Source organism: Peromyscus maniculatus, chromosome 16, assembly GCF_049852395.1.
Source record: "Peromyscus maniculatus bairdii isolate BWxNUB_F1_BW_parent chromosome 16, HU_Pman_BW_mat_3.1, whole genome shotgun sequence".
Lineage (NCBI taxonomy): Eukaryota > Metazoa > Chordata > Mammalia > Rodentia > Cricetidae > Peromyscus > Peromyscus maniculatus.
The window spans coordinates 34,637,983-34,653,248 of record NC_134867.1 but is presented as its reverse complement, the minus strand read 5'-3'; the positions used below and the strand labels follow the sequence as shown (position 1 = coordinate 34,653,248).

Sequence of the window (15,266 nt, the reverse complement as noted above, 5' to 3'; positions counted from 1 at the left end):
ATATGTGCATAATCATGAGATACCAACCATTATAAGAACTATGTAAGCTTTACAAAATATATTAGAGATAAGCAAATAGCCAAATCATTCAAGTTCAGTTTGTTATCAAGTTCAAGTTCTGCTATTAGTAATCTGAGAAACTTTTACCTATTTTTACCCACCTGTGCTTAAAAAACAATAGCAAAGTCAGTACTTCTGGTCACTGTGGAAACTTCTTTACCTGGCTCTCGGATTTCTTTTTCTAGCTTCTACAAATGTCCTCAGACAAATCCTCTTTGCTCTTGTATGACTTACAGTCCCAACTTCTGCTTCGTTCTCCTTCCTCTTCCTGCCACAGGGTTTGTTTCTGTCCATTCACTGTTTTCCACAGCCCCTCTGTTTTCAGTGCCAGCTGCTCTCTGGACCATGAACCACTACCTACCAACACGCAAAGGACAGGCAGATAGCATCTCCTGCCAGCTGTGGAGTCTTAGAAGATGCAGACTCAGTGGGCGGGGTCTTTTCTGACATGACGGAAGTTAAGCATTACTTTGTATTTTTCCTCCAACTGTCCAAAGATTGATGGCGGGGCTGGTGGTGATTCGGGCACGTTACTGACCGCACAAACCATCACATCTGAGTCCGTGTCAACAACGACAACCACACACATCACCAAGGTAAAGCAACCTAGGGGAACCCTAGGGAGAGGATGGTACATGGCAAACAGATCTTTTCTGTATTATTCTTGTTTCTGTACACACTTCTAAGTAATACACAGACAGTGCCAGTGAACTAAAATGAGTTTCTTTAAAGTATCCAAGAAATTAGGCTCCAACAACAAATGTGTTTTGAACCAAATTACAGTTTTGTAAAGTACAGGGGGGTAAAAATATGACTAGCTATATTTAAGACAGCTATATGGACAGAAGAAATATTTTAATAAAATTGTGAACTTCTCTCATTTAAAGTTCTAATATGTTGGTTTGAGACATTTTACCCAGAGCCTTTTCTAAACATTTAGTACCTTATAACCAACCCCGTGTGGTCCTAGGCTTGAGAGCATCAGCTGCATCTGGGGCTTGGATGTCTAATAAAAGTCATGACTCACTCCAGACCTATTGAAACCTTGGAGAGAAGCACCCAGCTGATTCTGATGCACTCCAGTGGAATTCAAATCTGATTTTTCTAGCATTGCATTTTGATTCTATTTTTACATTGGATTAGTGCTTTTAATGATCCATTATACCCTTTCCACCCCATGTTTCAGGACGATAATTTAAATAGCAAGAAACTTTGTGGATTAAAAGTGTAGGGTATGTTGATACTCCATTTAACAAATGCTCAGCTGATGGAGCTAGTGGTAAGATTTATTTCTTAGTGAAGGGCCACCGCGGGTGACTTGGTGTGTGGATCGTGAAGGTTACAGAAGTTGCCTGTATGTTTTCTCGGGACTTTTGTATTGGTGGCTGTGTTCTTTTCAAAGGGCTCAGAGGCTCTCTCAGGCCTTCTGCTTCTCCAGCCTGCCCCAGGTGCTCTCAGCTCTGCCTGACCAGGACCTCTGGGAGGCAGTTCCTTCAGGGCCTCCTTCACCCCAGTCTGTCCACACAGCCAGTACACAGTGTATTCTGTGTCCATGTGCATAACACGCATGGAAACGATCATCAGATCAACTTTAAATGAAAATCTCATTTGTTTACCTCAAATCAAACGTTTTAAACTGCACTAAATCAAATGAATGAACTCACTAAAGGAATTTGTATGACTAGAATCAGGCATAAAAACTATAGTATCAATTAATTACCTAAATTGAAAACATACCTAAAATATTTGTAACTCTACAAATGCCAAATAATTATTTCTTCTTTCTACTCTCCTTTTCAAAAATTGGCCAACTGATAGGGAAGAAACTTAGGGAATGTAGTAGATTATCCCAGTGACATTACTTAGACTTTTAAAAATGGCATCTGTTGCATTTTAATCCCAGCAGAATCTTGGTATTTTAAGGGCTGCTTTCAAGTAAAGGATGTGTGTGTGTGCTGTAACTTTAACAGTTGGACTCTGTTGAACTGAAAAGTACGGCACAGAAACTACCTGGAGCCTGAGTCTTGTGCTGCTCTGTATTCTGGTCTTAAGAGGGTCAGAAGCTGGAAGCCGGGCTTTGCTTCTGTTCTCTGTTTACAAGTTCTAGTTATGTTTTCTCTTCTCTTTCTGTGACCTGTAGACTGTAAAGGGTGGAATATCTGAAACAAGAATCGAGAAACGTATTGTGATCACAGGAGATGCCGCTCTTGATCACGATCAGGTAAGGGCCTTTCCTGTCGTGTGTGTGTGTGTGTGTGTGTGTGTGTGTGTGTGTGTGTGATTACCTCCTGTTGCATCTAAGTATGTCGGAAAGACACCTCACAGCCTGCCCTGTAAGCTTTTCTAAGCACATCAGCACAAAACATGAAGTACTGTTTATCTTCCACTGGATTAACATGTAAGATATTGGAAACCTCCGGTGACCAGTAGGAATTCACATTGGCCTGGTTTAAAGACAAGTCATCAAATATTTGTAAACAAATGACAATTATTGACAATGCCCTAAAAGACAAACAAGCCACCAAGGTTTCTTAGGTCTAATTGTTGGACCTTTTCAAGTGATTCTGTAGCGTAAGAAAAGTTGGGATACTGACAAATATTTTTTTGTGTTATAACTTGGGGTAGTAGAGGGAAGGGACGATTGCCTCATATGTCTTTCAATGAAAATTTATATTGATTCTATTTGGTTTTTTTTTTTTTTTTTTTTTTTTTTTGGTGTTTTCGAGACAGGGTTTCTCTGTGTAGCTTTGCGCCTTTCCTGGAACTCACTTGGTAGCCCAGGCTGGCCTCGAACTCACAGAGATCCGCCTGGCTCTGCCTCCCGAGTGCTGGGATTAAAGGCGTGCGCCACCACCGCCCGGCCTATTTGGTTTTTTTAATTAATTACTTTTTTTATTATGTACACAGTGTTCTGCCTGCATGTGTGCTTGCAGGCCAGAAGAGGGCAGGATAGTTACCGATGGTCATGAGCCACCACGTGGGTGCTGGGAATTGAACCCAGGTCCTCTGGAAGAGCAGCCAGTGCTCCTAACCTCTGTGCCATCTCTCCAGCCCCGATTCTATTTGTTTTGATACTTGGTTTTTAAAACCAGAACTGTGTTGCAGTTCTAACATAGGTTAAGCTAGATGCAGTGCTTGGGTATAAAGCAGGTAATGAGTGGGGCTGCTGGAGGCTTCATTTTAGACTGGCCGCAAGTGATGAGTCTCCCTCCCTCCCTCCCTCCCTCCCTCCCTCCCTCCCTCCCTCCCTCCATTCCTCTCTCCTGTCGTTGCTTTCCTCCTCTTCTTCCTTCTTCCTCCCTCTCTCCCTCCCCATCTTTCTATCTTTCTTGTTTTTCTTTCTTTTCTTTTTTCTTTTGTCTAATTTTAAGGAGAATGAGGTATTTTTCTCTACAACTTGAAGAAAGGAAGAGAAGTGTTGAGTGGGCCTCTTCTGCTGGAGAATGGGGTCAAATGATAGACACACAACTTTGAACATGGTGCTGCCCGAGAGGGCCACTACTAGAGCTAGGAATTAGTTGCTTGAGAAAGGCTCTGTGTAGGACCAGAAAGGAGGGAACTTGTGACCTTTGTAAACGTGCTATTTTAATTACATGTCTCATTGAGATTCATTTTGTTTGCTTGTTGGTTTATTTTGTTTGCTTGTTGGTTTATTTTGTTTTTAATTTCTGAGGGTTAGAGACAAAGGTTGCTCTAGATGCGAAGTTTGAACTTAAGCGTCAGGGGTTCTTAGGAGATGACTAGTGCATTGCCGTGGAAGAACTGTCTCTGGAACTGACCGTCCACTTTGCCATATAGAGGATGCTTCTACTGCTGCCCACTGGGGCAGTCTAGACTTCCCTGACTCAGATGGAGCACACCCAACTCTCGCATTTCCCCTGACATTCTTATTCAAGAAGTATTTTTTAAATTCCTACAGTGTCCTAGGCAGGAAGACGTGAAAGTTGGAGTATTTTCCCAGCCATTGTTTCTTTAGCCCACTTCCCAAAAATGCAGGCCCTTCCATGCTTTATAATACTTTTCCAGCTGAGTATCTCTTAGGTTTCACCTTTTAACCTGTTTGCCTTTATGTAGCATTGCTCATGAAAGGCAATTATAAGTAACACACATGGAACATACAGTTACTAAAATAACACAATTCTAATTAAAAAGGATGACTCAGTCTCCTTAACTGTTGATGCGAAAGCACACCATCTCTTTTATGCTTCAGCACTGTTAAAGTGAGGTCCGACCTGCATACTTGCCATCAGAAGTTCATGATGGGTTCATTTTCTCCTTAAAGCTGTGCTGGGAGCATTGGAACTATGGAAAATTAGAGGAAATTGCCCCATTGACAAAAACTGATGCTGGTCATAGAGTGACTCCAATGCCATTCACAGTTTTCCTAGTTCCTTATGTTCAAAGGAATCTTAGTAATTAAAATCCTTTATTTGAGTGAGACCAAAAAAGAAATGCCTCACGTTGATGTGTCTGAGAGGCACTCTCTCATAGAAACCGGCTCAGCAGCTCTTCATTCTGTGCAGGTCATGATTTGCTGCTCTGTTCCAAGAAGGAAAAAACTACACTATAGGTACTCTCTGAGCATATCTCTTTCTAATACAGTAGTGCTCAGCCGGGTATGGTCACATGTGTGGTGTCTAACTCAGCTCTCAGTAGAGGACGCCCAAGAAGTTCAAAACTGACCTGACTCTACTGAGACCCAGGTTCACATTTTTTTCCTCTCAGCTTGGCAGTATGATATTTTCTCATGGTCTTTATTATTGCCATAGTAATACCTTATTAACATTTTATTACATTTAATTTCTGAAGCTGATATAGAATGAAAGGAATTACAAGCATAAGTTAAGGTTCAGGCTGGAGAGGTTGCTCAGTGGTTAAGAGTCACTGGCCCTTCTTTCCAGAGGACCTGGGCTTGCTTTTCAGCACCCACATGGTGGATCACAAACATTTGGAACTTTATTTTCAGGAGATCTTACATTCTTTTCTGGCCTCTGTGGACACCAGCATACATGTGATACACAGACATACATGCAGACAAAATACCCATACATACAAAAAAATAAAATAAGGTATGTCTGGTGTTATGACTTTCCTCTTCCCCTTTACTTTGTAGCATTAACTACATTTCATGAACAAAGCTTCAGAGTATATTCTATGTCTTCATTAGGGTGTCTGTTGCTGTTGCTGTGAAGAGACACCATGGCTATGGCACCTCTTAAAAGGGAAAATATTTAGTTGGGACTAGCTTACAGTTTCAGAGGCTCAGTCCATTATCATCCTGGCAGGACATGGCAGCATGCAGGCAGACATGGTGCTAGAGAAGGAGCTGAGAGTTCTACATCTTGATCTGCAGGCAACAGGAAGTGAACTGAGTCACTCTGAGCATAGCTTGAGCATAGGAGAACTCAAAGCTCACCCCCACACTGACACACTTCCTCTAAAAAGGTCACACCTCCTAACAGTTCCACTCTGTTTGGGGCCACTTTCTTTCAAACCACCACACTATATATTATGTTATAAATATATATAGCAGAGAGAGACTGTAATGTGATCCAGTAATTCATTCATCCCCAGAGCAAAAGAAACAATGCACTGCTTTTTACTGTTTTCAGATACCTCGTTTCCTTATATAATGAGGTGGTCTGTATCTTAGAAGAGTTTTTTTTGTTTGTTTGTTTTATTTTTATTTATTTATTTTTTTAGAATTCTTTCCTAGACTTTGTTCTTCTGTGCTTCTTGGTTTTTTGTTTTTCTTCCAAAACTTCTTTACAAATAAAATTGACAATAATTAAGAAAGATATGTCTTCCTCTTAAAAATAGGATCTTTCAGTGTTACAGTTTGCTCTCTGCTTTCTTATTTCTTGCTACCTTGTCCATGGAAGATACCGTGAAGCAGTGTAGTTACAGTCTGGGTCCTCCCCATGCTATCCTAATGCTGCTAGCTTGAGTTTGAGAAGGAGCCATTAACCTTGGGTCTTGAGCTGCAAAGAGGGGCCGGCAGGAGCTCAGTCTGTCAGTGTTCTTTCTCTTAATGATTGTTTTTATTGTTATTGCTGTTCTTTATTTCTGCCCCCCTACAGGTTTATAGGTATTTGTTTTCCTATAATGTTTTAGTATGATATGCTTAAATTTGGACAGTTACTCAGTGTCTTAGATGGCAAAGATGAGGAGGTCTGGTCCATGTCTTGGAGTTTCCAGCTATTGTATGGGAGCTACTATCATTTGATTGTATAGATGAGGCACTATACTTGTTAGTTGATGTTATTACCTAGATTCATACAGCACACCTCAAAATGATATGTATTGCCGTAGCATTAGTCTAGGCTTCCAGGTAAGGATTAGATAAAGCTCAGAGAAAAGCCATGCTCTCCTAATACCACAGTGAGAATGAGCCTGGGTTTCAAAGCCAGTGTGTTTCTCCTACATGCATCACCCCTTGGAATGCACAGGAAGGACAGGAAGCCAAGAAAATGGCTGGTGTTCTCTGAATGATCAGGGAATCCAGTTTAGATGTTCCTGTGACTGTAAGTGAAGACACAAGAACAGTTTGGCTGGAGCCTGTGTCTTGTTGATGGAGGTGCATGTATTCTACCCTCTTTAGGCAGAACCAAATACTCAGCTCATGATTGTTCTTCTGCCCCATAGGCGCTGGCTCAGGCGATTAGGGAAGCCAGAGAGCAGCACCCTGATATGTCGGTCACAAGGGTGGTGGTGCACAAAGAAACAGAGTTGGAGGAGGAAGGAGAAGAATAAGGTAAGCGAGCCTGGTCATCCACAGCCTTCCCTGTGACCGTTCTGTGATCCTGTGCTGTGCAATTCTGTCATATCAGGGTCTTTGCTTTCTTTAGTTTGGATGATTTTCTTCAGGTTGTTGTTATCTCCAAGTGCAACTGCTCAACTGTGGATAATCAGACTCTCTGTGGTCTGGTGGTCGTCTGGTGCAAACGACTGTGCTTACAGAGGCTGCTAGCCATCGGCGTTCCTTCTCTGTCAAGTGTACTAGTGTAGTCTGTAGTTAATGTCCACAGTGACCATTGGAGGGTGGCGCTGTACCTCAATATCAAAGAGAGATTTATCTCGTAGGAGAGATAATGAGCCAAGTCTTTTAAAAATTGTGTATCAAACAGTGATCTATAAAAAAAGCATAATGCTTATATTACCTAAAAGCTGAAAGTTTTAGTTGGACCAAGCAGGGAAAGTAATGATAAATGATGTTTAATATAACCAGCAGAAAAGGATTAATATCTCAAAAAGTTAAGAACGCTAAAGCAATATTAAGAAAATTTAAGCACTTCTAGAGAAAAATGGGCTGAAGATTATACAGGTAAACCATGTAAAAACTAAGTGAACCATAAACAAAAATCTTTGGCCTTTACTATATTGCTTAAATCAGTAAAAAATTAAAAGTCTATGGAACATTTTTCACTGAAATGGCAAAAATTTAGGTTTTAACCAGTGTTGGAAGGTTATGAGAAGAAACCATATTCACATACTAATGTATGTTATTTCTTAGAAGATAGTTGGGTAAAAATCTATCTCCAAGTATTTACATTAAACTTGCCTATCTTTAAACTACCTTTAAGAACTTTGTTGGGGCTCAGCAAGTAAACACTCTTGCTACTGGCTAGACAACCTCACTTCAGTCCCCGGGACTCACTTGCTGGGAGAAAAGACTCCTTCAAGTTGTCCTCTGACCGTGATGTGTGTGCTATGACGGAAACACCCTCACAGAAACACATATGTGTGCACACTAAATACATAAATATACTAAAAATTAAAAGCAGTAAATTTGCTTAAATACTTTGGGATGCTTGCTGATATTCCTTTTCAGAGTCCTTTATATTGTGTCTTTTGAAAAGCCAGTCGAATTTATCAATGAGGGGCCTATATGTAACTATAGTGATACCAGTGTTAGTATCAATAACTCCTTAACATCAGACCACTTCACACTTGTGTACTAGTAGTAAGACATGAGACAATTTAAATGACCAGTAGTATGGAATTAGTTATTACACCAGTTCCATGCAATGACTAAAAAATTCTTGATGAAGTGCATAATTATGACATTTATCTGTTAGGATTTTATAAATCAGGTCTTACCACATAGAGTAGTAAGATTACTTTAAAAGTCTGTACGTTGACCAGTCAGAGGGCAGAGAACTCCTGGGAATGGTGATGCCATGGAGTATTTCTTTTCTGCCTCGCACAGTAAAACCATTTGCTCGTCTATCTACGGAAAGTGATGCCCTTACTAGTTCACAGCCTCAGTTCTGAGATTTGCATTCTGCTGATTTAGTGGACAAGAATTGATCCATAACTGTGATTGTAATTTTAGTTTCTTCCATATCTTTTTGAATGGTTATGAGCCACTCATTTTTTCTGTGAAAATAGGAATAGCCAGAAAACTCAAAACATTTCTATGAAATACTTGTTTGCTTTTTTAAAAACCTGTTTTTTTCTTTCTTTCATTTATTGTTTTTTTTAAATTATTTATTTTTTGTGGGTCTGATTGTTTGCTTTTATGTTTGCATGTCCTCTCACATGCATGCCTAGTACCTTCAGAGGCCAGAAGGGGGCACAGGAGCCCTTGAAACTAGAGTTACTTGTAGTAGAATGTTCTTTTAAGGTGTGTTACTTTTGTTTATGTTGCATTTGTTTAACTCTGTGAAAATGTGTTACTGTGCCTGATGGTCTAATAAAGAACTGTCCAGTAGCAAAGCAGGATTGAAAGGATAAGCGGGGCTGGCAGGCAGAGAGAATACACACACACACACACACACACACACACACACACACACACACACACACACACGGAGGAATGAGGAGATCTAGCAGCCAGAGAAGGAAGAGTACTCCAGGGACCAGTCATCTAGCTACACAGCAAGCCACAGAGTAAGAATTACAGGAGTAAGAAAATGGGAAAACCCTAGAGGCAAAAGGTTGATGGGATAAGTTAAGTTAGGGAAAGCTGGAAAGAACCAAGCCAAGCTAAGGCTGGACATTCATAAGTAATGATAAGTCTCCATGTGTGAATTTATTTGGGAGCTGAGTGGTGGGGCCCCCAAAAGAGCAAAAATAGCCAACCACAGTTACTGGTGGTTGCAAGCTACTGTGTGGGTCCTGGGGCTTGAACACAGGTCCTCTGCCACAGTAGTGAGCACTTTTAGCCACTCGGCCATCATTCCAGCCCCTACTTATTGATTCTTAATACTAAGTCTTTGTGATGTTTTATGTTACAGATATTGTGAGGCTCGTGGTGTTTCTTTCATCTCTAGTGTGATTGAATTTATAAGCTTTCCTTTGTGGTTTATGCCCCTTTTGTACTCTGGAGTATTAACCATACTTTCCTTCTGAACATGTCGATATTCCAATTCACATAGCAGGTATTACGCTACCTTCGCTTGCTTTTCCTTTGCCCTGAAAAGCAGTGGGAGCATCTCAGCACTGTGTATCAGTAGCTGGCCCTGGTCCTCTAAGCTGTGGTGTCTCGGCTCAGCTGCTTGTGTGAAGGTGTGTTCTCCGTGGTCGGTTTCCTTTGGTCCATGTGCCATCCCACCTCACTGCCTCACTGTCTTCACCGTGTAGCTTCATACTGGGTCGTGATAGCTGTAGCATGTGTGCCCCCACTTGGGTTCCTTTTGTTCCTTCTTGGTTCTTTCTTGCCATATAGATTACTAAGTCAGCTTGCTAATTCAGTTCTGTATTTTTAGTTTTTTTTCCTCTCCTTTTTTATTTTTCAGTGTTGGAGAACAAACTAGGGACTTACACACACTCAGCCAATGAGCTGTACCCCTAAACCTGTGAGGTTGTCATTGGAATTATGTCTTCCTTATCCAGGGCCATATGGAGAGAATTGCAGCTTTGTGATATTGTCTTTGTGGTCATGAAATGTCTTTCAGTAAACTTAAATAATTTTTAACCAGTTATAGTCTTATAAATCTTATCTAAATACAGTTGATCTTTCTATATTGACCTTGTATCTAACTACTTTATATCTTAGATACTCTCTTCAATGCAGAGTGTATAAATGAATTGTTTAAAATTTTAGAAAAACCATAATATCCAGTTGCTTAAATTAATAAACTTTGTTATTTGTAATGTTGGTCTATATCTGAGATGTATTTTGTTGATAATTTTATATGTGGAAGACTAAGAACACTCATACCTTGGACTCAAAAGACTATTAGGTTTTAATATCGCCAGGTAGAAAACTAGATGATATTGGACAGATCAATGGGATGGTACAATTTATCTTTATTAATTCATAGGATTACCTTAAGCATATAGTAAGATGTTATGGAAAATAGTGTACAAAGGTGTCTTAGTTAGTGTTTCTGTTGCTGTGATGAAACACCATGACCAAAAAGCAAGTTGCACAGGAAAGGTTTATTTGGCTTAATGCTTCCACATCACAGTTCATCATCAAAGGAGGTCAGGACAGGGACTCAAGCAGAGTAGGGATCTGGAGGCAGGAGCTGATTCAGAAGCCATGGAGGATGCTGCTTATTGGCTTGCTCCTCATGGCTTGCTCAGCCTGCTTTCTTAGAAAACCCAAGGCCACCAGCCCGGGGATGGTAACACAACACCCACAGTGGACTGGCCCCTCCCACATCAATCACTAATTATGAAAATGCCTTACAGCGAGATCTTATGGAAGCATTTTCTCAGTTGAGGCTCCCGCCTCTCTGATGACTCTACCTTGTGTCAAATTGACATAAAACTAGCCAGTATAAAAGATAAGGTAGGAAAACTGTGTTACTGTTCCTCTGAATATATATAAAATTGGACGAGTCAGTTAAGGTTAAGAAAGCTGGCTCTGTTTACAAAGGACCTGTGTGGTTTCCCAGACCCCCCCACATTAGGTAGCTGCCTATCTTTCTAGCAACAGGGAATCTAGTGCAAGGTTGCTCTTCTGGTCTTTGTGAGCATCCAGATAGATGTATTTTTTTTTTTATTGAAAATCAATTTTTTTCATATAATATGTTCTGATTATAGTTTCCTGTCCCCTAATTCCTCCCAGATCTTCACTACCTCACCACCCACCCAAATCTGTTCTCTAAGTAAGATATAAACAAACCAGAATAGAACAAAAAAATTAAAAAAGCAAAAGAAACACATACAGATGCAGAGACACATTTGCATGTATAGAAGATCCATAAAAACAAAACTGGACCTCCAAAAATAGCGTTGAGTTTCTCTTGTGTTGGTCATCTACTGCTGGGATTGGGATATGCCCTTCAGTGTGCTTTGTATACCCGCTGGAGAAAATGAATTTTTCCTTTGCAAGCTGTTGTCAGTTGGAGGTTGCTTCTGGGTTAGGGATGGGGGCTTTTATCCACTTCCCCTCTTGGCATTGGGACCCCATCTGGCTTTGACCTGTGTAGACCCTGTGCCTGCAGCCACAGTCCATGTGAGTTCATATGTTTGTGTGTCATGTAACTATTCTATTTCCCGCCCAACCCTTAGTCTATAACCAACTTACGAATTGTAGCCTGCTTAGCAACGATTTAACAGCTCATGTCCACATACAAGTGCATATAATACTCTATTTGTGGGTATAGTCTTCTTTTGGTCACTTCTTATAGTCACCCAAGTTGGTTTTCTTGTTGTTGCTGTTGTTTTGTTTTTGTAGTTCCTGATTTCATTTTCTCTCTCTCTAACAACTGAGTAATCCTTGATTGTGTAAATGTACCACATTTCTTTTACCCATTCATCTGTCGACAGACATCTAGTCTGTTTACAATTTCTGGCTGTTATTAACAGAATGTCTATGGACATGGTGGAACAAGTGTCTCTATATAGGATGTGGAGTCCTTTGGCTGTATGTTTCGGTAGCTCTTTTCCTGTCTTCCTGAGGAGCCACCACACTGATTCCCACAGTGGCTGTACAGATTTGCACTCCCGCTAGCCACAGATGAATGTTCCCATTTCCCCGCATCCTCACCAGCATGAGCGGTCATTTGTTTTATTGGACTTGACCATTCTGATTGGTGCAAGATGAAATCTCACAGTAGTTTTGATTTGCATATTCCTGGTGACTAAAGATGTTGAACATTTAAGTGCTTCTCAGCCCTTTGAGTTTCCTCTTTTGAGAATTCTCTTTTAGATCTGTACCCTATTTTTAAATTAAGGTATTTGTTTTCTTCCTTTTTTCTATTCTTCATACAAGACAGGGTTTAACTGGAACTCATTCTGTAGATCCGCCTGCCTCTGTCTCCAAAGTGGTGGGGTTAAAGCCATGCGTCACCATGCTGCTTGGTTGCTTTTTGTGGTGTCCATTTCTTTGAGTTCTTCATAGAAATTAGCCCTGTGTCAGATGTGTAGATGGTAAAAATCTCCCATTCTGTAGCCCAGTGCTATGTCCAAAAGATGGTGTCCTTGCCATACAGAAGCTTTTCAGGTTCACGAGATCCCATTTATTAATTGTTGTTGTTAGTGCCTGTGCCGTTAGTGTTCTGTTCAGAAAGTTTTCCTGTGTCAGCAAGTTCAAGACTATTCCCCACTTTCTCTTCTGACAGATCCAGTGTATCTGGCCTTATGTTGAGGCCTTTAATTCACTGTGTGTTAGTACTGTTTATCAGTAGTGTATGTGATTGGTGGGTTGGTTGATGGAGAGTGCTAGATTAGGTGATGTATCCTCAAACGGGGAAGCCATAGTGACTCAGGCATTTCTTAATACAGAAACTGTCCTGGTCAGCTCTGTGTTGAAGAGTAGGATTGAGTTTAATTCAGAAGCAAAATCAGGAAGAAGTACCACACAGAAAAATCTGTAAAAATATAACATTACTAGATAACACTTGCTGAGGACTTACTTCATGTTTGGCTTTGTATTGAGACCTCTATTATTGGTTCCTAGAGTCAACTGTGACTTGTGAGAACATTGAGGCTGGAGAAGTTCCAGTCCAGGCCAGTTAGTTTGTGACTGGCTGACCTAGAAGGACCATTTGCCAGTTGGATACCACACTCCACAGGGCTTTGCCAAAGGATCCATCACAGGAATCTTTTAAATAAATTCCCACATGACATACTTGGATCCCTTCTAGAAAAATTTGTTTTGGACAAAAGTCTCTCGAGTTTTTAGCTTTGTTATAAAGCCAAGGGAACAAATAATGTCAATGCTTTACATAAGAAAAATCGTGTTTACATGATCTAGTTTTTTAAGGTAAAAAAATATTTTATCTGCTTTTCCTACATGAAGGGAAATAAATAGGTGGAGAAAAGAACTGAATTTAAGTGTGAGTGAAAGGTAGAATTATCTTCATAGTTCATGCATCCATTGGCTGGTAATGTGTGCATTTGCAGCTGGAACCGGTTATTTGGTGTGTTAGGCTGTCTAGAGATTGCTGCATAGTAATTCTTGACATTGAATGACTTGGGCATATGGGGTCTAACCTTAAAAATAACTGTTGGCCTTAAAGAACGAAGTACTGGGGCTGATGAGTTCACTGGCAACTCTTTTCTCCAAGGCAAGGGATTGTGACTAGCAAAATGAGCTTGAACCAGAAAGGGTCACAGAGATGCGGCTGCCCTTCTGTGTTCCCCTAGGGAGAGGAGATGGCTGCAGCTCTGTGAAAGGTAAACAGATGCCTTGAGGACAAAAAATACTGGGAGGAGCATCTTAAAATAGAGCGGTCCACAAACAGACGTTTAGGTGGTTTATGATCCTAGCAGACTTTGAACTGAGCTGTTGTCTCTGGATGAAGTTGTGTTAGTGTGCCTTCTCCTGGGTGAAGCACTGTAAAGAACATGGCTCATGAGGAAGAACGTAGGGCTTCTTGACATGATTGCTCTCTTATGCATCGACAGGTTCAGCAAACCAGGACAAGCAAGCATTTATTGTTTCTTCCTATGGGGAGATACCCCACCTCCCCATTTAGGAAACAGCAGTAGCTTAGGGAGAGCACTTTCTGTACAAGCCGTCTTCAAACTTACCTGAAGGATCGTTGTGCCCACAGTTCTGTTCTTCATCTCTCAGCCCAAGCATGTGTCCATGACATGAGTCTTTGTTTTGAGGGTGTGCTGGCGAAGAGGAAATGAGTTTCTAGATGTAGTGATGTAACACGGTAACCTTGCCAGTGGTGAGGCTGAGGCATGAGGACTGTGAATCAGAGCCAGCCCTGACCTATCTCAGAAGAAAAGAGGGGGAAGTGGGGGGTTAAGCCAGACCTCCTAATGGAGTCCACTGGTGGCACAGCATTGCCAAAATGTCACCGTTTCCTAGCACTGTAGCTCTACCATTGGCGCCCTGAAAGAGCAAAGCCTGTCATAGTGCGACTGATGATGTGAAGGTAGTGGGGGGCTGTATGGCCTCCAGACGGAGTCTCGGCAGCCCTCAATCTGTAGACCACACTCTGTTGGTAATACAAACACTAACAATTCCTGAGCTAGCCTAGTGGAAATTCAGAATATTTGCATTTGGGGTTTAGGATTCTAATAATGTAAACAATAGAAACTGCTTGAAATTGAAAATTAAGCATACAAATTAAAAACAAAAGAATAAAAAGTTCATCTTTAGAAATGACTATCACGCCTGACTACACAGAACTCATTTGTAATTTCAGAAATAATTGTATTGTGTCTTACATACATATTTTTATTTCTGTTTTCTACATCCCTGATTCTATTACTGCTCAATGGTAATTGAATTTTCTTTAATTTGAAGACTTTTGCATTATTTTTTGCATTTGTTTTCATTAGTTTGTAAAAAAAAAAAAATCGTTTTTGTTTTTATTCAGACTTCTCCCTGGATAAGGGCTTTCCCATTTAAAGGCAGTGTTAAATGCTTTTAAAAACCAATTTACTGATTCACTTTCTGGAGCTCAGCGGTCTCAAGATTGAGACATATGTGAACCTCAAAACTGAGGTTGGGCCTTTTAAGTGAGATTGTAATGCTTCTGTCATGGACCTCAGTGTTTTTCCACTGCTGCACAAGGTGCTCTGGGCAAAGTAAAGTGGATCTCCAAACCCGTGAGAGCTTCAGCCAAGCATGGGAACAGCATGTGCTCTTAAACAGTTTAAACCTGGAGTTAGACCTATAATGAGGTGTGTAGCCACACTGACCCATTTTCACAAGCTCAGGAATGACTGTAGTAATTAGAAATGTTTACTAACATTGCATAATCCAGGATGGTTTCTGTTTGCTTGACCATAATCCTAATCCATAAACTATAATTCATAAACTTAATAACATTGACCTTAAAACAAAC

General features: G+C 40.6%; 1 protein-coding gene and 1 long non-coding RNA gene across 51 annotated transcripts in view; one reads left to right on the top strand and one right to left on the bottom strand.

Moving 5' to 3' along the window:
- Epb41l2 (erythrocyte membrane protein band 4.1 like 2) overlaps nt 1–15,266 on the top strand; it is a 175,533-nt gene that overhangs the window by 156,542 nt on the left and 3,725 nt on the right. For 42 of the 50 annotated variants that reach the window (XM_076552590.1, XM_076552612.1, XM_076552610.1 and 39 more), the window contains 3 exons: nt 558–656; nt 2,201–2,281; nt 6,706–6,814. In XM_076552590.1, coding sequence (XP_076408705.1) covers nt 558–656; nt 2,201–2,281; nt 6,706–6,813 — 288 coding nt within the window. In that variant the 3' untranslated portion in view covers nt 6,814. The remainder of the gene's footprint in view (nt 1–557; nt 657–2,200; nt 2,282–6,705; nt 6,815–15,266) is intronic. The other 8 variants (XM_076552614.1, XM_076552600.1, XM_076552593.1 and 5 more) reach the window with 1 other exon arrangement.
- LOC143268879 (uncharacterized) lies at nt 12,662–14,110 on the bottom strand. The gene is made up of 2 exons (XR_013045025.1): nt 13,993–14,110; nt 12,662–12,827 (listed from the first exon to the last, which is right to left on the bottom strand). It is a non-coding gene; the product is annotated as an uncharacterized LOC143268879 (long non-coding RNA).